The following is a 26309-nucleotide window of genomic DNA, read 5'->3' as shown; positions in this document are numbered from 1 at the left end:
ATCACTCTGTACTCTCTCGATGTGTATAAAGTAATGCTTAATTTTTCTTTAAAAAAAAAGGAAATGTGTAGCAGGTCATCACAGTGTTTCTCTCATCAGGGTTGTCACAAACGCCTGTGTACATTTCAGAGAGGACACCTTGATCCCCTGTGCGTCTGGGCTGGATCCCACGTGCTTTTGCTCGTGTACTTAAGCATCCAAAGAGGCTTAAGTATAGAAGAGACTCGCTTCCAAGCGCACAGGTCTGGCGCACTGGGCCTCTCTGAGCTGTCAGGGTGGCAGACAAGCAACAGCCCAGCGGGAGGCCTGAAGCCTGGCCTCCCGTCTCACACCCATACAGTGCTGACAGGTTTGTTTTTGAAATCTATCTAGGAAAGAAAAAATCTAAATTTAAAACGTTTAAGAAGTTATTTGGGAAGAAGAAGAGGAAGGAGTCACCTTCGTCCACAGGAAATAGCGCCTGGAAACAAAATCCAGCCAAGAGCGAGGTCATTCCCATCGAGTGCGGCCCTGTGGGCTACGACTCCGAGGATGAGCTCGAGTAAGTTGCTTCTGCACCCATCAGGCTTTGTGCCTCAGTCCGGGGATGGGGAGGGACAGCTCAGGAAGATCGAGGCTCCCCTCCATGTCTGGGTAACTGCGCCGGGGGCCTCCCTCCCACCTAGTAACTCCATTGTGGCCCTTTCTTACAGGGTAGGTTTCCTGTCCTTTCACACACAAGGATGGAGAAAATTGGGGAGGGAGGAACCTTGCTAGAAAGTTGCCATGTGGCGCGCACGTACCGTATGTAGCAGAAGTCCAAGCTGGGTGTGGGGTTGCACCCCTGTCATCCAAGCACTCTGGGAGGCTAAGGCAGAAGGATCACAGGTTCAGGCCCAACTTAGGCAATATAGCGAGTTAATGAGACCCTGGCACAAAATAAAATTTTTAAAAAAGACTGCGGATGTAGCCCAGTGTAAAAGCCCCATGTTCAGTCACCAGTGCAGAAAAATGAAGTCCTCTGTGACTGCGGGGACAGTACTGTCCATCAGTGTATAATATGCCAAGTAAGCCAGAGAGAACTGTGGCACCCGCATCATCCCCCAGCTGCGACAGGCAGGGTTAGGGTGCAGGACTTGGTTTATTTAGCTTGGAACTGTCTTGAGGGGCTGGAATGCTTTACTAGAAAAATATATTGCCCTAAACTGAACACCCAGTAATTTCATAACGTTTTCAGGCCACTGACATTGCTCATCGGCACAGCACCTGCTTGGTAAGTGTGAGGTCGAGCATTTGATTCCCAGTACAAAAAAATTTTTTTTTCACAGAACAGAAAGAAAAAGGTTTCCTGGGGTTCAGTCTTATACAAAGTACCCCCAAATTATTTGGAAGAACAGACGCAATGGGAATGGCAATTGGGCAAGGTCTAATGACGAGATCCTTGTGTTTGCAACTTGTGGCTTGACAAAGCACAGTTCTCAGGCAGCAGAATGCTCACAGTTATTTCTGTGACCGAAGAGAGGAGCGTCGGGTTTAATGCTTTGCCAGCTTTTTATATTTTCTTTTCGACACTGGCCTTGAACTTGGGGACGAAACTCCTGGGCACCCTCGGGGCTGGGGAACAGGGTGCCCAGGTGGGTCCCGCTCCCCACCCGACCTCGTCGTGGGGTGTCCTCCCTCCGGGTCCTTCTCATCCGCCTCCCCGCCTGTTTTCACGCTGCCCACTTGGTGGCACCAGATGACTGGACAGGGGCGGCTCTTTTTTCATTCTTTCACTTTTTTGTTGCTGCCAGCAGGGAGCAGGCGGGCTCTCCCGCCTCCAGTGCAGGAGGAAGGGAACCTTCTGCTCACGTTTCTTTGGCAACGGAGCCCCACACCTGTGGAAGCCGGACACGTTCCTGACCCAGGGATCCTCATTCGGGTCCGGCCTGCAGGGACCCCCACCCCGCTGCCCCCCTCCCTCGCAGCCCTGTCGCTGGGGCCTGGGGAGAGGCCCGGAGTGGCCCCCAGCCCCCCGGATGCCCAGGCAGAGGAGAAGCGGCCCACCCGCAGGGTCCTTCTCCTCCGCCTGTTCCCGCGGAGAGCAGGCAGCTGGTCTTCAGTGACTAGAAGGTTTTGTAGCACTCCGGGACTCCCGGGAAAGGAAGATCAGGCGTCAGGGATGATGAGGCCCTGAGAGGAACACGTTTTTGAGAGCAGCGCTGAGGAAACCAACTCCCAACACTGTTCTTGAGCCCCGTGGAAAGTTCTTGAAGAAGTGTCTCCTCCGTAGCTGGGGGCAGAACAGGTCCATGTGGGAAGATGGGTTAGGACTGGCAAATCAGAGGGGCCCTGTGCTGGTGTGGTGGCCTGTCCGCTCTCATGTCCCTCCTACTTCTTGCTCCCCTCCCCCTCCTCGCTTTCTTTTGTCTTTTTTTTTTTTTTTTTTTTTTGAGACAGTCTAACTATGGAGTCAGGCTGGCCTCAAACTCACACTAGTCCTGCCTCAGTCTCCTGAGTGCTGGGAGACAGGCGTGTGCTACCACATTGGGTTTAAGAGCTGATCTAGGCAAAGACCCAGGATAATCTCACAGTACAGCTTCCTTTACTATTATTTTTTTCCCCCATACCAGGAATTGAACCCAAGGCCTGGGCAATGCTGGGCAAGTGCTGTACACTGAGCCCAGCCCCAGCTCCTGCTGATGTTGCTCAAATCTCTTCCTCTCCAGCAATTCCTCCCACTTGCCTCCTTTTGTTTCCTGTGGTGATCTGGTGGAGGACTGGGCCCTTTGCCCTGCAGAACATCCCACACTCTGGCGTTGCTCTCTGTTGTGCTGATATTCTCTCCACTCCGCATAAGCTCATATTCGTGCAGAGGTTTGCCTGGATTCGGGTGTGCGATGGGCTGCTCGTGTCCTGTCACAGAATGTCACCAGGCGGGTGCGTGCATGCTGGCTGTCTCACTTGTGGTGATGCTCAGACCCTCTCTGAGGTGCCGAGGCTCAGTGTGACCCTCCCCCCAGCCCTCTTCACCTACCAGTCAACACGTGCTCATCACATACTGCTTTCATTGCAAAAGCGTGACGCTTCTATCTCCATCCCTCTCTGCACCTTTGCTAGCCGGGTTTCTTCTCTGAAGAACTGCCCTTCCTCAGCTCCCTGGCTGCCCGGAAGTGCAGTCTGTACAGGAAAGGCAGGACGTGGCTTGCCTCTCTTTTGGTCCATCTGTCCTGGGACCCGAGCAAGTCCCACCGGTGCCCAGTGACTTTCAGGTTTTCCTTCTTTTCTCTTAAGTGTCATTGTGAATGCATTGATTTTTATATATTTCGCTTGCTTCCATCTGTACCCATTTCCCCCAGTACTGGAGGATTTGACACAGGGTCTTACTAAGTTGCCTGAGCAGGACTCACACTCGTGGTCTTCACACCTCAGCCTCCCTAGATGTTGAGAGGTATGAGCTACTGTGCCTGGCTTTTATTCATTTTGAAACTCAAATCCTCCCCTCCCCTCCCCTCCCCCCGGGCTATCAAGAGTCACTTCCAGCTCGTTCTGGCTTCTTGTGGCATAAGCACATTCTTTTCTGCGAGCCCCTTGCCTTCCTTCTGGCACCAGGCAAAATACCAGTCCGCGCCGCACTTTTGGTGGCCCGGACCTAGAAGCAATGTGGCCCCCAGCCCGCTCCCCGCTTTTCACAGGCTGTGGTTTGTTCCTTGCATGAAATGGTTTTGCTGACCCATCTGCCTTCCAGGAGTTAGGATTGGTAAACTGCTGCCAGTGCTTCTAGACTTTTCTGTGGCTGTAGCTTAGAAATATGTCTTGTTATTGTTAAGCAAATAATAAGTCATTGATTCATTGATATTTCCAACTCAAGTTTAAGAAGACAACATTGTTACTTCTTGGATTCTTTTTATTTTCTTTTCTCTTATACTGGAAACCTTAGATTCTAAAGATATTAACTAAATCTCCTATTTTCTTCATCCTATGGTATAGTAATTTTATTGTTCCCTTTCCCACACAGAGATCCAATAGTATAAACATTGTTGTGTGTTATTTTTGAAATGAGGAGTACTATTAATGAAACTCTAGGGTGACATTTGATGTTTGTTTTTGTTCTTGGAATTTATCCCCTCCTAGATGTGGAATGAAAAGTCCCTTGGGAGTAGAGTTTAAGTTACAGGAAATAATTCCTTTCTCTGTGTAGTTATGTTAACAACCTAATAATAAATTAGGATTTTTAGGCCGGGGAGGCTGAGACAGGAGGATCACTATGAGTCAGAAATGAATAGCGAGACCCTGTAGCAAATAAATAAAAATTAAAGAAAGAAAATTAGGCTTTTCTGTTTTCCAGTCTTTCTGTTTTGAAGATTGTTCTATTTCCCTCTTTGCTTTATCTTGTCCTTCATTTACATAAAGTGTTGACATAGCTCACCACACAAAACTGTAAATGCAAGTACCTGCGTGTCCCGTTTCCCATCTAGTTCTTTCCTTCTCTCTGAAAGGAAACCATGCTTATTCATTCATTACTTATCCTTATGTTTTAAAATATAAGCAAACACATATGTAAATGGTGTAATGTACGGCGCCTAGGCCCAAGTGGAGATCTTCCTTCCCTGCCTGGTCAGCTGCTGAGTTCTCTGTCAGGTGGTGTCCCTGGTTTGTTTCGGGAGGCTCCTGTCCAGGGACCGGCGGGTGGTCCTGTTGCTGGTATAGTTGGACGGACCCATGGGTGGTCCTGTTGCTGGTACCGAGCAACTACCACAGTGCCCAGTGACTTTCGGGTTTGCTTTTCTCTCTCTTGAACATCACTGTGAACATTGATTTTTATATATTTAACTTGATTTCATCTGTACCCATTTCCCCCAGTATTGGAGGATTTGAGACAAGATCTTACTAAATGGCCCAAGCAGGACTCAAGCTCATGGTCTTCATGCCTCAGCCTCCCTAGGTGTTGAGAGGTGTGAGCCACTGTGCCTGGCTTTTATTCATTTTGAAACTCAAATTGTCCCCCACGAAAGCTTCCCACTTCATCACTGCTGATGTGGGCAGCCTGGTGTACTCACCCCGTGTGGCTTTGCTGCTGTATCTTTTGGGGGCCTCCTTCCGCTACCCTGACTCTACAGGTGTCTAGGCCGTGGTCCTGGCTGCCCTGAGGTGTGGCCAGAGGTCTTCTGCTGTTGGGGACATGCAGGCATGTGGGGCCTTGTGTGAAGAGCTGTCATTGGCCAGCAGAGTCAGGCTTTCAGACTGGGCTGATTCCTTCCCCAAAACAGTAGGACAGACTCTAGGGAAACAGGGCTTCCTGCTTGCAAGCTAGAAAGTGTCATTTGCAGTGGGGCAGGGCCACTCCTCAGAGTCCCTGATGACCTCCTGGAGGTCAGGAGTCCCCAGGGGAAGGCAGGGTGGGGTTGGTGGGTGCAAGATGCCTGGGCATGAAGAGGGGGCTTTCCTTCCTGTGCCGCTGGTCTGGGTCATCTCCTTCCACCTATTGTTCAGGCTGCTAGGAAAATCTGACAGTGAATTCCCACATCCTCCGAGGGCATTGTGTGACTGTCCTGTGGGTTCAGCTCCAAATAGGACCCTTGGGCTGGGGAAGAGGCAGGGATGGTGATGCCTAAAGAGTTGGCCATCTGCGTGCTCCAGAGTGCAGGCAGAGTTTGGAGTGCATGGATTGCAGGCTGGGCCGAGTCACCCAAAGAGGATGCAGCCTTGCAGCAAGGCCGCAGCAGCCGTGGATGGTTTGGACCACCAAAGCCTCCAGCTCACCCAGGGGTTGGGCTTTCACCCACAAGCTTTGGCCTTCCCACCTAGGACAGCCAGTGTCTGCAGAGCCCAGTGCCATCCCTTTGTCTCTTGTCTTGGATCTCACACCTCTTCAAATGTTGTTTTTTCCAATAATAAAAAAATTCACACAACTTTCTCTGTCTTAGGAAAATTCCCATCTCTACTGTTTTCCAAACAGTAGCCTGTGGCATTTGACAGTAAGGGGATAAACTGTGGTCAGAAGGGTCAGAAGCATGTTGTGCGATGTGTCACTAATTTTCATGCCTCTGTTTTCACCCTGAGTACCCTGGGTCAGTGACAGATGGAGGTGGCCAGAGTCTCACAATAGCTCTTTTATCCTAGGGAGTCCAGGGGCACGCTGGGCAGCCGGGCCCTGTCACATGACAGCATTTTCATTCCTGAGGCAGGACAGGACCCTGCTCGGCCTGTGCGGGTATTTTCCCAAGAAAACGTGTGCGACCGGATTAAAGCACTGCAGGTAAGTGTTTCCTTGAGGGTATCACACAGTGCATGTCACCTGTCACTCCAGCAGTTTCTACATGATTTCTGCTTGGTCTAAGTGATACACTTAAAGTAGATTCTAAGGCACACCACAGCTTTCCTGAGAGGCTCACCTCAGTAGATACCCCTGTAGCTTGACCCGTGCTGAGTGACAGCTTAGATGGACTCAGAGAGGTGACACAGAGAGGCGACACTGAGTGAGCTGGTAGTGGCCGCCTTTTCCTTTTTATCCTCTGCACCTCTTGAGGGTGTTGAAGATAGTTCCTGAATGAATAAGTGGAAGCAGGGAGGGTAGCTGGTAGATGGCATTGCTGGGGATACTTAGAGCAGATGTTCTCTGTGCCCACCTAGCTAAAAATACAATGTCATGTGAAGATGGGGCCACCACCTCCAGGGGGGCTACCCATCAAGCGGGCAGAGGACACCGGCATGAGCTCCGAGGATGATGGGCTGCCCCGGAGTCCGCCAGAGATGTCTCTGCTGGGGATACTTAGAGCAGATGTTCTCTGTGCCCACCTAGCTAAAAATACAATGTCATGTGAAGATGGGGCCACCACCTCCAGGGGGGCTACCCATCAAGCGGGCAGAGGACACCGGCATGAGCTCCGAGGACGATGGGCTGCCCCGGAGTCCGCCAGAGATGTCTCTGCTGCACGACGTGGGCTCAGGCACGACCATAAAGGCAAGTGTGGCCTGCGTCACCAAATGTTCCCATCCTCGCCTGCCGCTGCTGGGAGCTGGAGCTTGGGGGTCCCTGTGTACTCCCTGCCCCCAAAATGCCCATGGGAGAGAAAGGCCCTGCAGGGTGTGGTGACCCAGGTCACCAGAGGTGCTAGCTGGCCCCTGAGTTATGTTTATTGTTATTCTTGGGGCAGAAATTCAGGTCTGGCATAGAGATGCAGTTTGGTAACATTTTTGTGGTGCTGGTAGACCTGACATAGGGCAGATGACCAGGCCTGGAACCCTGTTTAAAGATAGAGGTACCTTTGTGTCTCTTCAGTCATCACAATATGGTCTTGGGTGGAGGAAGAAGGGACAGTAAATACACCACTTAGTCTAAGCCTGTGGCCAAGTCGCTGGCCGGGAGAACCTGTTGGTTTGGGTGGATGTGAGGCGTTTTTCTGGTGAACAGGGCAGCAGGAAGAGTTTGTCAAGCAGGAGAGGGGCTTGTGACCTCAACAGGGCTGAGGCTCTGACCCCCAGATACCTCCTTTGCCATAGAATCAGGAGGGGGAACCTGAGGGACCAGCTATTCCGCCTGCATAAACACCATAGTTCTTGATGTTGCCTGCTGTGCTTTTTAAAATGTTATTTTATTGTGGCAAGAACACTCAGCACCCATGCAACGTACTTGCACATAAAGGGCAAAACAGATGGCCCTTCTCCTGTCGGAGAGGAGCCCTGCTAGGTGTGGCTCCAAATGCAATTGCTGCAGCTCTCTTGGCACTCGGAAAGCAAAGCAGGGCTGGAGCCCACATTTTATAGCCACACACCTGCCCTGTGCGTCCCAGAAATGCTTCTCTCTGGCCTGGTGGATGGCGGCTCACGGTGGCTTTGTGGGGTGGCAGATTCTGTGTTGCTGGGAACGATATTCAGTAACTTGGGCACCTTGAAGTCCCCATCACTCTTATTTTTTAAATGTATTTGGTACAGGGTCTCACTATGCAGCTTGGACTCATAGTGATCTTTCTGTTTTCAGCCTCCCCAGCACTAGGATTACAGGTGTGTGCCACCATGCTGGGACTCTGTCACTGGCTCAGAGGGCCCAAGGGTGGGGCTGGCACAGCATGTGGTACCAGGGATTGAACCCTGGTTCCTATGCTTGCCTAAGCAGGTGCTTAGTCCGCTGAGCTATCTCACCAGGCCATCGTCGCTCTTAATTTTTGAAAGTAGTTATGGGCTCCCAAGATGGTGATGTGGCCCTGTGTCCAGACCCCACTGGACTGACCCTGCACCCCTTAATGCATTGAAACAACTCTGGTGGAGTCCTTGTCCCTCTCTCAGGAGTACAGAGGACTTGGTGTGTTTGGGGCCATGTGCTGGGGAGAGGTCTGTTGTGAGCTGCCTCCCTGCTCAGTAGCGACTGATGGCTCCACCGGCTTCTGACGCCTGCGGCCTGGCTGCTCCTCTGCCTGCAGCCAGCACAACCAGTGAAGAGGAACAGGTCGTTTCTAATCCCTGCATTAAAGAGTAAACCCCGCCCAAAGCCACGTGGTGCCATGAGGTCCAAAGTCCACCAGTGGCTGAGGGGAGCCCTCATGCTGGGCTAGTTCTACCCCAGGGAACTTCCCACCCATGGGCACCCCTAAAACTCCTGACCCTATCTTTCATAGCAGCTCCCCACATGGTGTTTTTTATTAAGTTCTGAAGTTTTACCATTATTGAGTAATATTCATAGGAAACCAAAGCCTTTATAATATAAAATTATATATATATATATAAAATAAATTAGATATAGATATAGATAGATCTTTGCCATCATGGTTCAGAAGATCCAATCTTTGGTTTTTTGGTTTTTTGTTTTTTCCCTTCGGTACCAGGGATTGAACTCAGGACCTTGTGCTTGCCAGGCAAGCTCTTATTCTACTGAGCTATCTCCCCTGCCCCCCAATCTTTGCATTATGTGTCCAAACAGTTGTTTTCTGCACAAGTTGGCCAATGGAGAAGACAAAAACAATGCAGCCTTTAGAAACATGCTTATATAACACTTGGCATTTAATATTTAATACAATGGCGCCTCAGGTCTGAAGAGGCTAAGACTGTGGGCTGTGTGATTTTATCTTGTGCGGCGTCTTCTCCAGGCCCACATGCTTGACAAAGAAACTTAAGATTATGGGAAAAAATGTCTTAAGTAGCTAATATTTGATGATATAGCCAAGGTACTGTTTCCTGACAGAGTAAGTCTGTTAGGAAGTAGTTTTAAAATTTGTTGCCATGTGAATTCACTGATGGAACTGTGCTCAGTGATTATGGTTGAGATTGTACATGCCTAATGGGTCACATTCCAAGCTTGCAGCTATTAAGGTCTTAGCAGGTTCGTTACTCCTTGGAGTCTGTGTCCTCAGAGAGTTCAGGGAAAGATTAAATAAGACCAGATCGGCTGATGCCAACTCAACCTTTTTTTTTTTTTTTTTTTTGAGCACAAATATTGGAAAGTGGCTCCCATCTATGGGCACCCCTAAAACTTCTGAACCCCAAGCCATTTCTCCAGGGGCCTTGAAGCCACATTCTCTACAAGGGAAGGCCTTATGTGAGTTGTAATTTCCCTGCTCCCAGAATGGTCCAGGGCAGACCTCAGGAAAGACTGGGGCACTGGGAGCATTTGGAGCAGATGTGCTACCAGCGCCCATCCCCGGACTTGCAAGCCAGAAAGACCCTGCCCAGCCCCACCCTACATGGTCACATCCTGATCAAAAGCAAAACTTGTGATTCTTCCTTGCTGTGACATTGGTCTTTCCTGATCCCTGGAACTCAGAATGACCATGGGGACAGAAGTGAGAAGTGAGAGTTGTGAGGCTCGAGGAATTGAGTCCCTGGGGTGGAGATCAGCTGCGACATTGGCACAAGGCTTGCAAGGGACAGATAGAGGTCAAGGCAGTCAGGCTCTATGCGAAGGTCTCCCACCAAGGGCCTGAAGTGTGCGTGAACCCTAGCCGGTCTGCCCAGGTGGTAGAGACGCAGAGTGACCCAGGCGGAGGAGGGGCAGGGGTGTAATGCTTACAGACTGGTAACCAAGGCCCTTGCTGGTCTTACCTGTGGCCTCTGCATTGGCTAAACACCTCACCTGGTCTGTTGCCACGAGTCGCAGGCCATGAGAAAGAAAACTACTTCATAATAAGTCTCTATTCATGGTTCCTCTAGACAAGAGTGAAAATTAAAGGTTCTGTATGATTCTGAAATGCACACATCCTGCGTGTGACCCCCAAGGAGGACTGCCCAGGAAAGGTGTCATTTGCCTGATCTAAGGCAACTTCCTGAGCCACCAGCTACACAGTTGAAACCAAAGCTGCAGACTCAAGTGCATTTGTGGCCAAGAGGCCTGTGGTTTCTTTAAGTAGTTTTTCTTTTTTCATTTATTCCCATAAGTATCTGGCTGGCTAAGAGAGAGCTAAAATAGATTACTACTATCTACTTCCATCCAGTTCTCTCATTTGGGCAGCTTACAGAAAACGAGCTTTATATTTCCATCAGTCGATAGAAGGGACCTTTCTGTAAACAGAAGTAAGTTCTTAGGTTGTTCCTTTGCAGGGGCAGTTTCTGAGTTGGAGGCTGTTTTCTTTTTAAAATGTCATCCAGTTTAGGTAAGTTGCTGCACTAGTTAACCACCTGCTCTCTCTCATCAGGGCAGCAGGGTCATAGAAAGAAAGCCAAAAAGGATTCAGCCAAGGTCCTGGAGGTCACTGTCAGACGGTGGCCCTGGTGTCTAGTTTGTGCCTCTTTTCTAAAGAGACTGTTTTCAGGAAGACTTACCACTGTGTGAGGAACATAGTTGTGTTCTGAAGTCAAAATGAAAATGTGACACTAAGACTGAGCACCGTGCTCAAACAGAAAGGTTGGTTGGGGGATGAGCGGGTTGGTGCACTGATCACAGGGTCGTCTCCAAAGCCCCGCATCACCCAGATCTCCCTGGGCACTGGGAGAGAGTCAAGGCCTGGGGGTGAGTTGCCCAGTGCTTTGCATGCACGTGCACACGCATGCACGCACACACACCACTTTGTGGGTAAGCCCTGTTAGTCCCTGCTCTGTGGGGGAGCTCACCAAGCTTGGCGGGCAGGTGTCTTTGCATGTGCCCCCTTCCCCTCGAAGAACAGCCTTACTCTTCGCTGTCAGTTCCTCCTGCTGAGGTACGAACAGTAGCGTACCTGTAATTGCCAGATGGTAGCTTCAAGCCAGATTCCTCCAGGAAGTTGCAGAGACTTTTCAAAGTGAACACACAGAGATGGAATGTGGATGGGTTTGGCATCTTCTGTGCCCAGTCCCTAGCTTCTAGAGACAGCGCAGGTGCCTCTGCCCTGGCACAGTGGGCTAGTCTGTTGCATTGGAGGAAGCAGGTGCATGGGGGAGGGGACAGAGTTCTCCTGCTGGCGGAGCCCCGTCGCATGTCTGCTGTGATGTCTCACACATGGGACACAGGTTTCCACGGTTTGGCCTAATACTTTGAACTCCTTGCCATTTAGCTTACTTTAAAAAAGAAAATTCTTTTTTACTTTTCTGAGTGCATAGTAATTTTACAAAATGCTGTGTTTCACTGTGGCACCTCAGACATGCATATGACCTCTTCGGTCGTATTCTAGAATGTTCCCTGTCGAGATCCAGACTGGACCTGTCCCTTCCCAGATAAAGCCCAGAGACCATGTAGGACACCAGGACAGGCTGTTGCATATCAAGCCGTGAAGTTAATGCTTGGCGTGTTTGCTCCCTGTCCTCTGAAGGTCTGCTTAGTGTCCTCATCCCGGCCTCCGTCTCCAGAACCCACGAGCAATGCCACCGTCTCCTCCCGGACCTCAGACAGCAGCCCGGCGCCTGTGGCTGACTTCAGCCAGCCCGCTGAGTCCTCCTCCTGCTTGGACAACTCTGCAGCCAAGCACAAGCTCCTGGTTAAGCCTCGCAACCAGCGGTCGAGTAAAATGAGGCGGCTGTCTTCGGTAATCGAGCCTCTTCCTCCGCACGGGGGTCAGCTTGCCCCCCCATGCTCTCATGTTCGCTTCCCCCACATGCTGTCACCTTGGCTGGCTACTTTTCAGCCTTAGGGGGCTTAGCACAGAAAGGCACAAGGTGACCTTTGACTTCCTTCAAAGGACTTGATGCACACGGAAGTGACCATTCTAAACACACGCACTCACTTTGAGCCCTTCACCCCAGCGCTACTTCCAGCCTCCAAAGCAATGCTAGTCACAGAGCTGCTGAATGCAAGTCCCTTCCACTGGCTGCCTTCCTCCTGAAAGGCTGGGGAGAGCTGCACGAGCCCCCTCTGCTGCCCCCCCCGCCCCTGGAGCATGTGTGGGAGCTCGTTGTCCCTCACTGGAGTGTCCCTTTGCCCTGCTCTTTGATCCCTGTAGCAGCCTCTCTCCATCCCCCACTCCCTCACGCCTTCCTGCAAGCGTGGACATCCTCAGAATCTCCTTGGTAGTCTCTTCCTGAGCCTGAGGCTGTCCTTGCCTGCCCAGAGGTTCCCTACCTGTGTCACCAAGAGACAAACTCCACAACATCAAGGCTGTGACTCTTTTGGAGCTTTAAAGAAAGATAATAAAAAGGGCTCTTCTTGTCTTAAAAAAAAAACAAAAAACTTATCTTGCACAGTAATAACAATATTGTGATATTTATCATGAAGTTCTAATACCCGTTAGAGTGCATTTTGCGGCTCCTACCACAGCAGAGGTTGGCCTCCCACAAGCAGTAGGTGGCCTTTGTCTTGAGGGTCCTCAGCAGGTATGGGCAAGTCTCCAGCTTCTGGTTGTGACCTCGCAGTCTACAGTGCTGCCAGAGCCGTGCTGTGGGAGGTTCCAGGCTCAGTACAAGCAGAATGTCCATGGACGATGCACCTTGTCTCACCAGACTGGCTGGCGCTTAGTCCAGCCATGCAGTGCCAGCAGCGGGAGGTGTGGTGATCCTGTTTTAAGAGGAGCAGTGCCCCGTGGTGCCTGCCTACAGGTCTCCAGGCTTCGGAGCTGCTGAATCCAAGATGCGGGTCTTAGAGATTGATGCTTCTTCTCTACCCCTTCACTCTGGGCTTTGGTTTGATTTGAGTGCAGTGGGGAAAATACCACAAGACCGGAGAATGCAAGACTGTAAATTGAGCTGAGAAGTTTGGATTTTGTTGTGTAAGCGATGGTGACGTGTGGACCATGCTATCGATGGTATGAATGATCCTCCTAGAGGACCAGTCTGACTCTGCTAGGAGGGTGTTGACATGGGATGCTGATTCAGAGGCAGCCTAGAGTCCCAGAAAGAGCCTAGCTGGTCACCTGGGCCACCCACTGGCCATCAGTTAGGTTCTTTTGATGTCTCTGAGTTCCTACTTATCCAAGTACAAAAAGGGAAGGATGGTCATTTCCTCATGGGGAGGAAAGAAGGATTCAGTGAAATAAGCATAGTGACACAGCCTGGCCACTAATTTTTGTGGCTGGCTCACACAAGCAGTAGGTGGCCTTTGTCTTGAGGGTCCTCAGAAGGTATGGGCAAGTCTCCAAATAGACCACTAAGGGAGAGATTACGAAAGCACACCCGTGCGTGAACATCGCCAGTGCCACCTCAGGGACCCACTGCTTTTAGCTGCCAGCCTTGAGGAAGTCTTGGGCTGTCTGATGTTCATGGCAGCACTGATCGCTTATCTCTATTTCTCCCAGCGGGCACAATCGGAATCCCTGAGCGACCTGACCTGCACCCCCGAGGAGGAAGAATATGGTGTGAGGCCACTGCTCGAGGTCAGCACAGAGGAGAGTCCCAGCTCCGGGCAACAGGATTTGATGCTGGACAGAGACCCTGAGCCCAGGGGCCCTGCCACCTTGCTGCCACCTGGAGGACCCCGGGCCAGGCGTGCCCGCCTGCAGCACAGCCCGGCGCTCAGTGCGAGTGTGGAGGAACGGAGCTCCCTCTGCGATGTCCCCTCAAGCCGCCCGGCCACCCCAGAGGTTACAGAGCCTGTGGCAGTGCTAACCCCCTGTGTGGAGCCCCCATCTCTACCAGAAGGCTCTCTGCACCCTATTCCCGATATTGAAATCCAGGAGGAGGAGGAGGAGCTGTCCACGGCAAGCCCTTGTCCCCCAGCTGGGGACAGAGATGAAGAGCTGGTCTGTGCTCCTGGACACATGGAAAGTGCAGTGTCTACCGATGTCCCCGCAGTGAATGTAGCTCCTCATGACACAGCACCTCCTGAGATTGTCACTGCCATGGCCTTGGCGACATCCGGTGACCCAGATGGCGCAGACCAAAGTGTCCAGCAGGAGGTGGAACCTACGTTGGCAGTGCCCAGCCCCAAGGTAGCCGGGACAGAACCTGCTGTGGTTCCTGCCCCGGCTCCAGCCCCAAGCCCTCCTGCGCCCAAAAGCTGCCTGAAGCACAGGGCTATGACGGTGGCCGAGGACCTCAGCGTATCCCTGGCACCCATCACAGAGTCACCTCTGCAGAAGCCCAGTCCCTGTGCTCTAGGCAGCGAAGCCGTGTCCCCGGGGAAACCCAAGTCTGAGCACAAGGAATCCCCTAAGGGTGGTCCTGAGAGGGGGACTCAGGGACGGAAAAGTGAGAGGGGTGCTGGTGGCGGGGAGGTGCGGGGTGTAAAGAAGTTCTCAGTGTCCTCGTGCAGGGCACGGCCACGCCCAGAAGGCCCTCGTCTTCCAGGTCCCACTGTCCCTGCTATCCCTACTGTCTCTGCAATCCGATTGCCCCTGGTACGCAGTGGCCAGGCCTGGAGGAGTGAGGCGGCCCTCGATGACCTCCACATGCTCCCTGAGCCCCCAGCCCAGAAATTAGACCCTCCGAAACCAGCAGAGCCAGTATCTCAGGACTTGGGGGACATTAAGGCCACCACACCAGGCACAGGCGAGCCCTGCCCAGCCACTGAAGAGCCACCGCCTTGTGAGGACAGAAGCCCCTTCCCTGTCAAGCTGCGGTCCACCTCCCTGTCCCTCAAGTACAGAGAGGGCCCCTCCCACGAAGCCAGGGGCATCAAGAGATACAGCGCTGAGGTCAGGTTAGAAAGGGGAGTGCCAGCCCTGCTCCCTAAAGATGAGCAGGGTCACACTGGGTCAGCTCCTGCACTCCGGGGTGCTAGGTCCCCCAACGGCCAGGGAAAGGGGAAGGCACGGTCCCCAGAGCAGCCCAGCTCCAAGCCACCCCTGCCCAGGAAGCCACTGCTGCAGAGCCTCACCCTGGCCTACCTGCCCGATGCTGACCCGGTAGAGCCTGAGAAGGTGAGCCTACCTGCGGACCCCAGGAAGGACAGCAGAGTGGTGGAGAAGAAGTCCGGGCACAGAGGAGCTGGTAAGAGCCTCCCAGGAGGTGTTGGCAATGGGCGGGGCAAAGGCAGTCCTCAATGTCTTTGGAATTTGTTACTGGAGGTCCACAGAGTAGTGGTGTAGTTTAGTGCTGGAGCCCCTGACCAGCATGACCAGGACCCTGGGTGCAAAAGCCAACTCTGATCAGGAATTAGAAACAATGGCCCATGCCATAATCCAAGTACTCTGAGAGGCTGAGATAGGAAGTTCTTAGGTTTGAGCCCAGCCTGGGCAATTTAGTGACTTAGCAGGGACCTATCTGAAAGGGGATATGAGTTGGAAGTGTGGTTCAGGGCAAAGGTTCTGGGTTCACATCCCAGGACTAGAGTAAAACAAAACAAAACAAAAACAAATGAACAACAAAAAATAAATAAACAAGATTTTGTGTAAGCACCGAGAAGTCAGGTGTGTAGACACAACAGGGGAAGTGTAAGAAGCGATTTGGCAGCGCATTCCCTGGGAGACGCTGGGCTACTTGGCAAATCCCTGGACATCGTGCTCATTTTGATGCCAGTCGGGTCTCCCAGGGCTGAAGCTGCTTCTTGGCTAGAAAAGAAAATCTCACTTCTCTGTCAGTGAGAGCCCTCTGACCCTTCCGCCCGAGGAAGTTCTTTCCTTGTCCCAAGGCAGTTCATGTGGCCTGGGCTCATGCAGAAAGTATCTGTGAGTGATCCAGGTCACAACTGAAGCCTCTTAGAAGGCCAAGGGTCAGTGTTTATTTCATGTCCCCACAAAGGAGATCATGTTAAGAGTGGAGAAACACAGAAGTGTTCACACACAGCTGTCCTTTGAGATCAGCAAGGACAGACCAGAGAGCTTTTCTCCTTTGCAGGCATTTGTCACCTCCAGCATTTCAGATGAAATGAGAAACTGCTGGAACAGAGATCGGTGGCAGAAGTGAGGACTTGTTCCTTTTTGGAAATCTGGGTGTCAGTCCTGCACCCTTGAGCTGTGTATGCATGACGGGGCTCCTAGAGAGAAGTTTTCCACAGCACAGTTTATTTTTAAATATTTCTGGCTAGTATAAGTCCAGGAGTCCAGGAGTCCACATGGCTACTACCTTGTAGGGCAGAGGAAACAGAACTTGGTGGGTGTCTGGGGGAATCCTTTACTCTAAAAGGAAGCTGCACAGAGAAGGAAAGAGTAGCATGTGAACACAGGCCCAGAGGTACGCTAGTGTTTACTGCCTCCTCCTAGCTAGGAAGTGAGTAACATGCAAAGTTGGAAGTGCTTTGGCTTGCTGAGGTGACCAGGGATACCGGAAGTACCAAGAGCCAGCAGGTATGGCCTTCCAGGTCCCTGGGGCTGTTGGCTTAGCCAGGAAGTTTTCCATCGTTCATACTGCCACCCTGGCTGGACCTGGGGTGTGGGGGCGTTCGAGTCCTACCTGGCGATCCACTCTGCAGATGTCAAGCACACTACTGAAGTGACTGTAGAGCGATTCCGAAAACCATCTGAACAGTAAGGAGAGTGGCCCTCAGTGTGTGAAACCTGGACACAGCACCATCTACCCCCGGGGCCCAGAAGAGAAAATGTCTCTCAAGGGCTTACCGAGTGAATAGAACTTAGTAACAGGATCCTCAGGGTCAGAGTCCAAGCTGGAAAAGAAGCTTCCCAGGGGGACATTTGGACCTGTAATTGTGTATGACCCCATCAGCACAGGTGATGAGGCTGTCATAACTGTGAAATGTCAGGGGCCATCTGTTTTCTTTGATTTATGAAATGTAATGCAGCATTTATTTTTAAGGGCTTCATTAAATAGTAGGAGAGAACTGTCTTTCTATTGATGAATACTGATAGTCTGTATGCCATAGAAATAACCACCAGACGAATTCCAAAGTGAAAGAATCTAGGTTATTTTTGTGGGCACATATAAAGATTTTTCATCATAATGCAAAGAGAGAAGGAGAGGAATTGCCCACCTTCTGTTAGGAGCCTACTCTCTCTAGGGGTGGTATTTGAGAGACAAGTGCTCAGACAGGTTGGGGGCATATTCTGGGCAGACTCTAGACTTTGGGGGCTGGGGTCTGCCTTGTGTAGTCAAGAGCAGAGTGTCAGGGTCCCGGATGTTGGGCCCTGTCTGTGAACCAGTCCCTGCACCTTCCCCAGGCACGGATGTGCTTGTGGTTTAACTCATTATTACTTCTACTTCCATCCTCATTGCTTCCAAATTAAAGCAGCTGGAGGCAGCCAGATTCCTATAAAACATATAGATGGTAAACGTTTTAATAACAATGCTCATCTGTTTTCCAAGAAGACCTAATTACTGCTGTTCATTATCTTGTGGCGGCAGGTACTTTGCCCAGAGCTCTGCAGTGGGCTGCCACCTCCCCACATGCTGTGCTGTGTACACTTAGATCATCGAAGTGTTGCACATGGGTGCACAACCCTGCCTTGGCAACTTTGCCCCCAGAATTCCTGCTTTCATCTCCCCTCCTCCCTCTGCCCTTCCCCTTCCCCTTCTTCTCTTCTCTCCCATGGCCTGTATTGTCTTCTTGAAAAAATGGAGAACCCTTCACAGGGGAAGGAAGGATGCAATGATTACTGTAATGAGCAGGGGACCCGGTTCTCCAAAGAGACTGCGCTTTACAGGGCCAGGCCATCGCCAGCTAGCATGGGGCCTTGCTTCAGTGATACTGGAAATTAAAAATAAAGCCACAGCACGAGTGTACAGGCAGCACTTTAATTAGAAGGTTAAGAGACAATACAGAAAGGCTCTGGCTTGACTTCGATGAAGACCAGAATGACTCACCCATGAAACAGGAAAGAACAGTTTTATGGAGTACTGTGGCCGGCTGGGGTCTGGTCAGTCAGTGCTGACTTTGTAGTTCATATTGAATCCTAGTGGTTGAGGGCTGGCTTGGTTTCCCTCAGTGGGTGTGGATGGGCTCCTCCAGGCGTCAAGGGAAGTCTCCTTGGTCATGTGAGGCTCTGGAGGGTCTGGGTGTAGCTAAATGCTCCTGCAAATCTTTTATCTCAGTGTCTTTATTTTGGTGGACAATGAGATAGGCGAGGTGAATTTATAGCTGATAAGGCTTGTTTTGCCAACTTTATCCTTCAGATAATCCCTGAAAGACTAACCTGCCTGTATGGAGCTGAGAAGGATTGGCCCAGAGTTGCAGAAAATGAAGGGCAAGCTTTGTTCCACTTTTAGTGAGGCTCAAGTGAAGTGTCATGGGTTTTAGCAAAAGCCACTCTTAAGGCTCTGATTGACTTAGAAGAAAACATAAATCATGCTTTTGTTGAGCAACAGATTAAGAGCCTAGGAGTCTTTCCTGTGTCCTTGGGTGTTTGTTTGACTATGTGGTGACTATCTTAAACTTGACCTGGCTCTGCAAGCCCAGAAGCCATGTCTGTGCTTCTCAGCTGAAAGAACTCCTCGTAGACCTGTCCTCAGTTGCTGGTCTGCCAGTGTGGGAAAGTGACCCATGATTGTTATGTTGGTTCTGGTTTATATCCAGAATGCGCCCCAGCTACCATGCACTCATAGGCAGGGCTTATAGAAGAGGACTGGGCTGGAGGCACTATATGAGCAGGACGTTTGTCATCTTCCTGTTGGGCTAGTCCATCTTAGGCTAATTATAGGTCAGGAAGCAGCTTTCTACCCCCAGGATAAGAGTGAGAGGTCGAGTCTTGAGTGCACACATTGTACAGTACAGAGAGCATATAGGGAAAATTATCGCTCCTGGGCTGTGCGGTACCACAGCAGTAGAGCGCTTGCCTGGCATGCCACAGAGAAAGAGAGAGAAGGAGAGACAGAGAAAATATGAACATAAATCACTCATAGGTCTACTCCAGATGTCACCTGTGGACCTTTCCTTCTGTTTCTTTCTGGCTGTCGGGAGTATGAGACTGATTTTGTATATAATTGTGGTCACCTGCTGGTGTGTCGGAGGGTAGCTCAACACATTGCCAGTCTTCATGTGCAGCAGCCTCCAATCTGAGCTCCTGACCAGTGACTCTGGTCTCTGAACCTCTTTTTAGGCTCTAGTCCTCTTGCCCTCACTTGTTCCTACTGGTCCATGTCATTCTTTTGCCTAATATTTAGTACATTCCTGCCATTTTTCAAGCAGTGTATTGGCCCTAGAAGACAGGACAAGGGCCAGCCCCCACCTTCAGGAGGTGACTTCAGGGAGGTGGCATCTAGATACCTCAAGGGAACAGAGGGGTGTGCATCTTGTCTGTGGATGCAGAGACTTTTTTTTGGAAGAAATGGACCCAGATTTTCACCCTTCTCTAATGACACTGCAATATAATGTGCATTTGAAAGTGTGTTTATATCCCACTAAAATATGTCAGTGTCTTTTGAATTCTTTATTTCATTATGGTAAGAACAGTCAACATGAAATCTCTCTTAAAAATTTTTAAATGTAGTGTTGACTGTAAGTACATGGCTATACAGAAATCTCGAGAATTTACTCATTTTACACTACTGAAACTTTCTGTGTGGTGATCTGTAGCCCCCATTTTCTCTAACCCCAGCCCCTAGCAACCACTACTCTTCGCTTCTAGAAATAGGACTATTGTATTTTCCCCATAGAAGTGGGCTCGTGTCGTGCTTGTGTTTCCGCGAGTGCCTTGTGTCGTTGCACACAGTGTCTTCAAGATCCATCCATGCTTTGCATATGGCAGAGCTTTCTCCCTCCTTGGGGCTGAGACCCATTCCACTGTATTCAGGACACATTTTCCTTATCCATCTATCTGTCTGCCACCTCAAGGACACTGAGCTTGCTTCCCCTCAGCAGCTGTGACGAGTGCTACAATGAACAAGGGAATGCAGAGATCAGGACGAGTGTCCACTCTTTTTCTGGTGTCTATTCTTTTGCTTTTGAGATGGTGCCTCCCCTCATCACCCAGGTTGGCCTCAACCTCATGCATTCAAGTGATCCTCTAGCTTCTCTGACCCAGGTAGCGTCTCTGATCTGCATGCGCCACTGTGCCTGGCTCAATTCTTTTGGAGAAATATACCCACATGCGCATATCCTGAATTTTTAGAGAAAGCCAGCTGTTCTCATGCTGTCTTTCTTCTTAGCTTTACCTTCTCTTCTCAATCCTTTCCCGAGTGTTGTCAACCTGCTGGCCTTGGTTTCCCTGCCTTTGTGTCCTCTTAGCCTTGCCTGCCTCCCACTACAGCACCGCTGTCCTCCGTGCAGGACAGGCTATGTGTGGGTGCCACCTGTTTCTGAAGCTCCCTCTCGCCTGGGCTCCTCCATTCATTGCCATCTGATGGCCAGTTCTCATCTGACACCTCAGCATTCAAGTGCCACCCCAACACCTCCTGTCCCTAGTTCTGCTTCTCCTCAGTACCCTGGCTTTCCAGGCCCTAGCCGGAAGCCTCCGTCCTTAAGAATACTTCTATATGCCAGGCTTGGTACACACACCTGTAATCCCCACACTTAGGAGGCAGAGACAAGGCATTCTGGGCCTCGTAGCTTAGCCCTGCCTCAAAACCAGAGCAAAACCAACATACCAGAAGGAATGAGAACTTAGCAGGCTTAGGGCCCTTGCCTAGCATGTGAATAGTATAGAAAGTCCTAAAATGCTAGGAAAACCACCTTGGCATGCCAGTGCTCACAAATACACGTCATGGGGCTTGAGGTACAGCTCGGTGATAGGGCTTGCCTAGCATGCACAAGGCCCTAGTTCAATTCCTGATGCTGCAAATGAAGGAATGAACTTGCATTTCTGGCAAGATGGGAAAATACTCATCACCTATCTCTCCCCCTGGTACAACCTGAAACCCAAGACAAAATGCATAGAGTATATCTCGGAGGACTCTGGAAGGCGGATAGGAGCTAGTGGCCTGGAAGGGGGAGGTCAGGGCACTGGCAGTGACGAGATGGTAGCTGTGAGCAGGGAAGCAGCACCCGCCGCCTGCCTCTGGTGGCACTGACAAGCCCTGCAGGCTGTGTCTCCTGTGCCATCAGCAGGCCCTACAGGAGCAGGCATGGTGGCAGTCCTGGCCCCACCCCTGTGCACCCCTGCAGCCAGGCAGCAAGCCCCTCTTGATGGCATTGTCCCTGCACAGTAGCTTTCTCATTCTAGCTGTGTGCCAGCCAGGCGCCAGCAACACGCTGGAATCACCCACTCTGGCAGCAGGTAAAGGTGTCCCTTGTGGGGCAGAGCTCTTGAGTTCTGCAGCCCTACTGAAGGGCAGTGAAGTGGCCCACCTGTACCCCTGCTGAAGATGGAGGTGGCCCCCACTGCAAGGCAGAGCTCCTTTAGACCTGCTAGCCCTGCTCTGAGGGGGGGGGGTGACCAGCCATCAGATAGCTGATGGGGTCAGCACCCCTGGGGTCCACGCCACCAGGAAGCCTAGCCCTGAAGCCGTACCCCTCGCCAGCACAGGCAGCAGTGACAGTGTCACAGTAGCGGGTCCTGAAGGCTCCTGTCTCTTGAACCACCTGCTGTGGTCCTAGTTGCCAGAGTGTGCTACAACGCAGAGAAGTCAAGCCCCAGGGCTTTCTCTCCACGGAAAGCCAGGGCGATAAAGGGCAGAGTGGAGAAGTCTGAGCCCACGAGCCTTTTTATGACCTGCTGGGCTCTTCCTGGCCTACATGGGTTCAGCAATAAAGAAGCACAGAACTTTGAGGAGGCCGAGAAGACCTAATCCCAGTGTAGCATTCAAACTATATAAGATACCAGCAGAAGATGCAGAGAAACAAACCTGAGAAGTTCTCAGTGCAAAAGGAAACCAGTGAACAGACACTATGACATAATCCAAATACTAAAAGCATTATGCAAAGACTTTACAGCTACTATTCAACCATGCTCCAGGAGCAGGGAGGGAGCGCTCTTGAAATGAAAGACGGAGCTTCCATGTAAAAGAAATAGGAGCTGTTTTTTTTAATTTTAATTTTTATTTTTACTGGCAGAACCAGGAATTAAACTCAGGCCCTTGCACTTGCCAGGCAAGCGCTTATTCTACTGAGCCATCTCTCTGGCCTATGTTTTTTTTTTTTTTTTTTTTTAAACAGAAACTTTAGAACTGCAAAAGCAAGGCTGGCTATCTTGGTATCAAGCAAAGAAGATTTCAGGAAAAAAGGATGGCTATGAGGGATAAACTGGTTATTACCTAATAATATTGGTGAATTGATAATGATGGATTTGCCAAAAATATGAAACAATCCTAAATATGAATGCACCTAATGGCAGAGCTTCAACATAGAGGAAGCAAGAACTACAGAGCTAACCCTGGTGATGTACAGACTTTAGTGTTCCTTTTGCAGCAGACAGAAAGTAAGGAAGGATATGAAGTCTCAAACAGTCTGATTTGGGCAACTTGCTCTAGTGGGCAGTTACAGGACATCCCACCAAAGCACAGCAGCCTACTTAGGCCTTGTGAGTGTGCCCAGAATTCACCAAGATAGATCATTGTCTAAGTTCTGATCAAATCTAAAAGAATTTAACAGTTTGTTCTCTGTCCACTACAAATTAAAGAATTCAATAACATATCTGAAAAAATATCTGGAAAGATACCTGATTCTCAAATGTATTTGAAAATAAACACTATACCACTGAATAACCCATGAATCAAAGGGGCACTCTGGAGGGAAATTAGAAGGGTGAATTAAAATAAAAATATAAAGGACCAGGATATAGCTTAGCAGCGTAAGCACCTGTCTGGCATGTGCAAGGTCCTGAGTTCAATCCATGGCACTCAAAAAAAAAAAAAAAAAAAAAAAAAAAAAAAAAACAAAAAAACAAAAAAACGAAAACCAAACAAACAAACAAAAAAAAACCTAAGTACAATAAAAATACATCCAAATTTGTGGGATGCAGATGAAATTGCACTTACACAAATTCTAGCCTTTGAAGAGAGGTTTGAAAGTAATGCTCTACCTGCCACAGGAAGAAGCTAGAAAGAGAAGAGCGAGCTAAAACCAAGGCAAGGCGGGAGGGTAATTGTGAGGGACAAACCCTAGTGAAGATAAGCGTGTCAAAATAGTAGAAAATAATAAATGGCCATATTAATATGTTGAGCTGTAAAAGGCTCAAGTCAACAGCTTCTGACATTGCCAGTCTTATGGAAAACCTACTACTATTATGGACTACTGGACTGTAGTGGAATATTTTGCTGAATTCACGTACCTACAATGTTTAAATGACAATGGAATGCCCTTCTCTGACAAAACTTACCAAAAAAGGGGGATAAAAATGAGCGATAATTTTGTATCTGCATATTCAATATAGTTAGGATAGATGTACAGCTGCATTCTCTTAATTCAATGAATAGAGAGATTTGTTCTAATAGTATCTGTGGCCAGGGTATCATGTCTGCATCTTGTACGATGAATAACCACTAACATAACAATGCGCAATGTATTAATTATTGAAACTGTGCAAGTAATTAGTTTTGAAACTGTCTCATTGCTATTTGCTTCTCAATAAAATTATTTTTTTAAAAAAGAAAATAATAAATGAAATCTGAAAATGGCTTTTTAAAACAGCCAGTAAAAATGACACATCTGTAGCCAGACTGACCAAAAACCCCACAAAATACCCAAATGCCCACCACTGGGAATATTGCTACTAACCCCTAGTCATTAGAATAACAACGAGGACATAGTACGGACAGTTCTATGCATATAAATTTGAGAAATGGGAAAAAAGGTCTACTTCCTTTAGAAACACAAACTAGCAAACTTACAAAGAAAAGATAGATTAACTACATAGCCCTGAATCCATTAAAGAATTCAAATCTTTATTTTAAAACTTCCCAGAAAAAAAAGAAAAAAAACATTGCTTAATTGGTGAGTTCTACCAAACATTGAATGAAGACATAGCACCAATTACAACCTTATGTATAAATTACATAAGAGGAAACAAACACTTCTCTTATCATTCTGTGAGGCTAATGTGATTATGATACCAGAATGAAACACAATACAGAAAAATACAGACCGTATCCCGCATTAGTTTAAATGCAGAAGTCCTTAATAAAATATTATCAAATTGTACATCCTAAGCAAATAGTTCGGGAAAACAGGGACACTGACAGGCAAAAAATGTTACCTTTGATCTGAGTCTTACATCATGTACAGAATTTAACTCAAAAGGGGCGGGGACTGAAATATGAAATACAGCCATGAAAATCACTCAAGAAATCTTTGGAAGGCTGGACAAAGGGTTCTAGATGTGTCATCAAAGCATTATCTTTGAAAGAGTCTGATAAATGAGACTTTACTAAAATTAAAAACTTGGACTTTCTAGAAGACATCATTAACAATTTGGGAAGTCAAACTACATACTACAGAAAAAAATTTGCTGGGGGACATGGCTCAGTAGAATAAGTACTTCCCTGGCAAGCACAAGGGCCTGAGTTCAATCCCTGGTTTAATATATATATATATATATATATATATATATATTTGCTGACCACATACAGTAAAAATAGTATACAGAATATATAAACTATTATCAAAACTCAACAGTAAAAATTCAAACAAACCAATTAGGAAATAAGCAAAAAAAAAAAAAAAGGTGAACAGGTATTTTGTCAGAGATACTGTTTTACCAGATATTTTACAGATGGAAAGTAAGGCTGTGAAAAGAAGTCTGACATCATTAGCCATTAGGACAGCACAAGACTGTGAGATACACAACCACTGTAGAAATGACCAAAAGAGGGCTGGGACGATAGCTCAGTGGCATAAGTGCCTGTCTGACAAGCGTAGGGTCCTGAGTTCTATTCCTAGTACCACAAAGAAGAAGGAGAAGAAGAAAAGAAAAAAGAAAGACATGACCAAAAGAAAGAAGGAAGGGGAAAAAATGATAGCTTGGATAATTGTACTGCCAAATTCTGCTGCTCTATTGAAAGGAGCAGTTAATGCTTAAATTTTTTTCTGTTAATTTTTTATAATATTTTGACCAATCTGACAGGCGTACATCTGATGATCTGAACAACTGATTTGAAGACAATATACCACATAACAACCATTGTTGAATTCCTATCATTTTTCAGTGAAATTCTATATAATTTCAATGGTTTTTTTTTTTACTTCTTTTTCTGTATTCTCTTGAAAAATACAAACATAAAATGAAAAATGACCAAAACAAAAACTTTTAGTAATAGCATGGACTGGTGAGGATGCAGCACAAGCAGAACTCACTCTCTTGCAGTGTATCTCTTCCCATATTTTGAGTGAGAATACGGCATGGAACAACCACTTTGGAAAACAATTTGAGAGCTCTTTTATAAATTTGAAAATACGCTTACCTTGTGACCTGTCAATTCCACTTCTAGATGCTTATCTAGGGAAACAAAGTCCAAGTCCCAAATCTCCTGGGAGACTCAAGGCAAACTCTTAGCTGTGATACCCTATGAAAAGAAAAAGAAAACTCGACACTCCCAGCAGACAATGGCAAAGGTAAACGTTTCCACTCCAGAAGGGAGGAATAGGAGAATAGACAAATCAGACCAAAGTGAGACCAAAACAGAGGGTAAAAACCAAATGATTGTCTAGCTACATGTCAGGCCCTGCACAGACCGTGGTAAGGAGTGAGCCTCAGAGGCTTAGGCAGCCCCATTTCTGTAGCCTTGCAGGCTGCAGTCCTTATAGCCTCTCTTGAGTTGGCTGCGCTACCTGCAGCTTTTCTCAACAGATGTGCCATGTTCCTGGCATCTCCAACTTGGTGGGGCCTCCACTGCATCCTCACCTGCAGTGTCACAGCTTCACACACTGCCTGTTCATGGGCTCCTGGCAGCAGCTGTGACTCTTGTCATGCATTTTTTTGTCTGGCTTCCCAGGACTTCTCCTGAAATATGTGTGGACACCTCCATAACTCCATAATGCTTGTGTTCTGCATCATGCCTGAAAAACGAGCACCATGTGGGTGACACCAAGGTCTGCTGCCAACTGGAGCAGTAGCCTGGCCCCCTTGGAGTATGGCTGCAGCAGCCTTCCCGAGCCTTCCAGCAGCCTTCCTGGATGGCTGAGAGTGATGGAATGAATCCTGGAGAACCAGTTGCCTGGGTGGCCCTTCTGGAGCAGGGGACTGAGGGACTCCCTTCTCAAATGAGTCTCTGTACTTCTGAGTCTGTGAGGAGTGGGGTCTTGCTGATTGCTGGCTGCC

At 48.9% G+C, this 26309-nt stretch overlaps 1 protein-coding gene across 3 annotated transcripts in view; it reads left to right on the top strand.

Annotated features, from left to right (window-relative positions):
* The window catches only part of Kiaa1211l (KIAA1211 like), a 57541-nt gene that overhangs the window by 21383 nt on the left and 9849 nt on the right, over positions 1 to 26309 (top strand). For 2 of the 3 annotated variants that reach the window (XM_023717530.1, XM_023717529.1), the window contains exons 1-3: positions 6765 to 6922; positions 11673 to 11885; positions 13587 to 15219. In XM_023717530.1, the coding sequence (XP_023573298.1) occupies positions 6785 to 6922; positions 11673 to 11885; positions 13587 to 15219 (1984 nt within the window). In that variant the 5' untranslated portion in view covers positions 6765 to 6784. Of the gene's footprint in view, positions 1 to 372; positions 542 to 6081; positions 6218 to 6760; positions 6923 to 11672; positions 11886 to 13586; positions 15220 to 26309 lie in introns of those variants that run through there. The other variant, XM_023717531.1, reaches the window with a different exon arrangement.

This window comes from Octodon degus, unplaced genomic scaffold (assembly GCF_000260255.1).
Source record: "Octodon degus isolate 3935 unplaced genomic scaffold, OctDeg1.0 scaffold00052, whole genome shotgun sequence".
NCBI classification, from domain to species: domain Eukaryota; kingdom Metazoa; phylum Chordata; class Mammalia; order Rodentia; family Octodontidae; genus Octodon; species Octodon degus.
The sequence above is the reverse complement of the archived record's forward strand: the minus strand, read 5'-3'. Positions and strand labels throughout refer to the sequence as shown.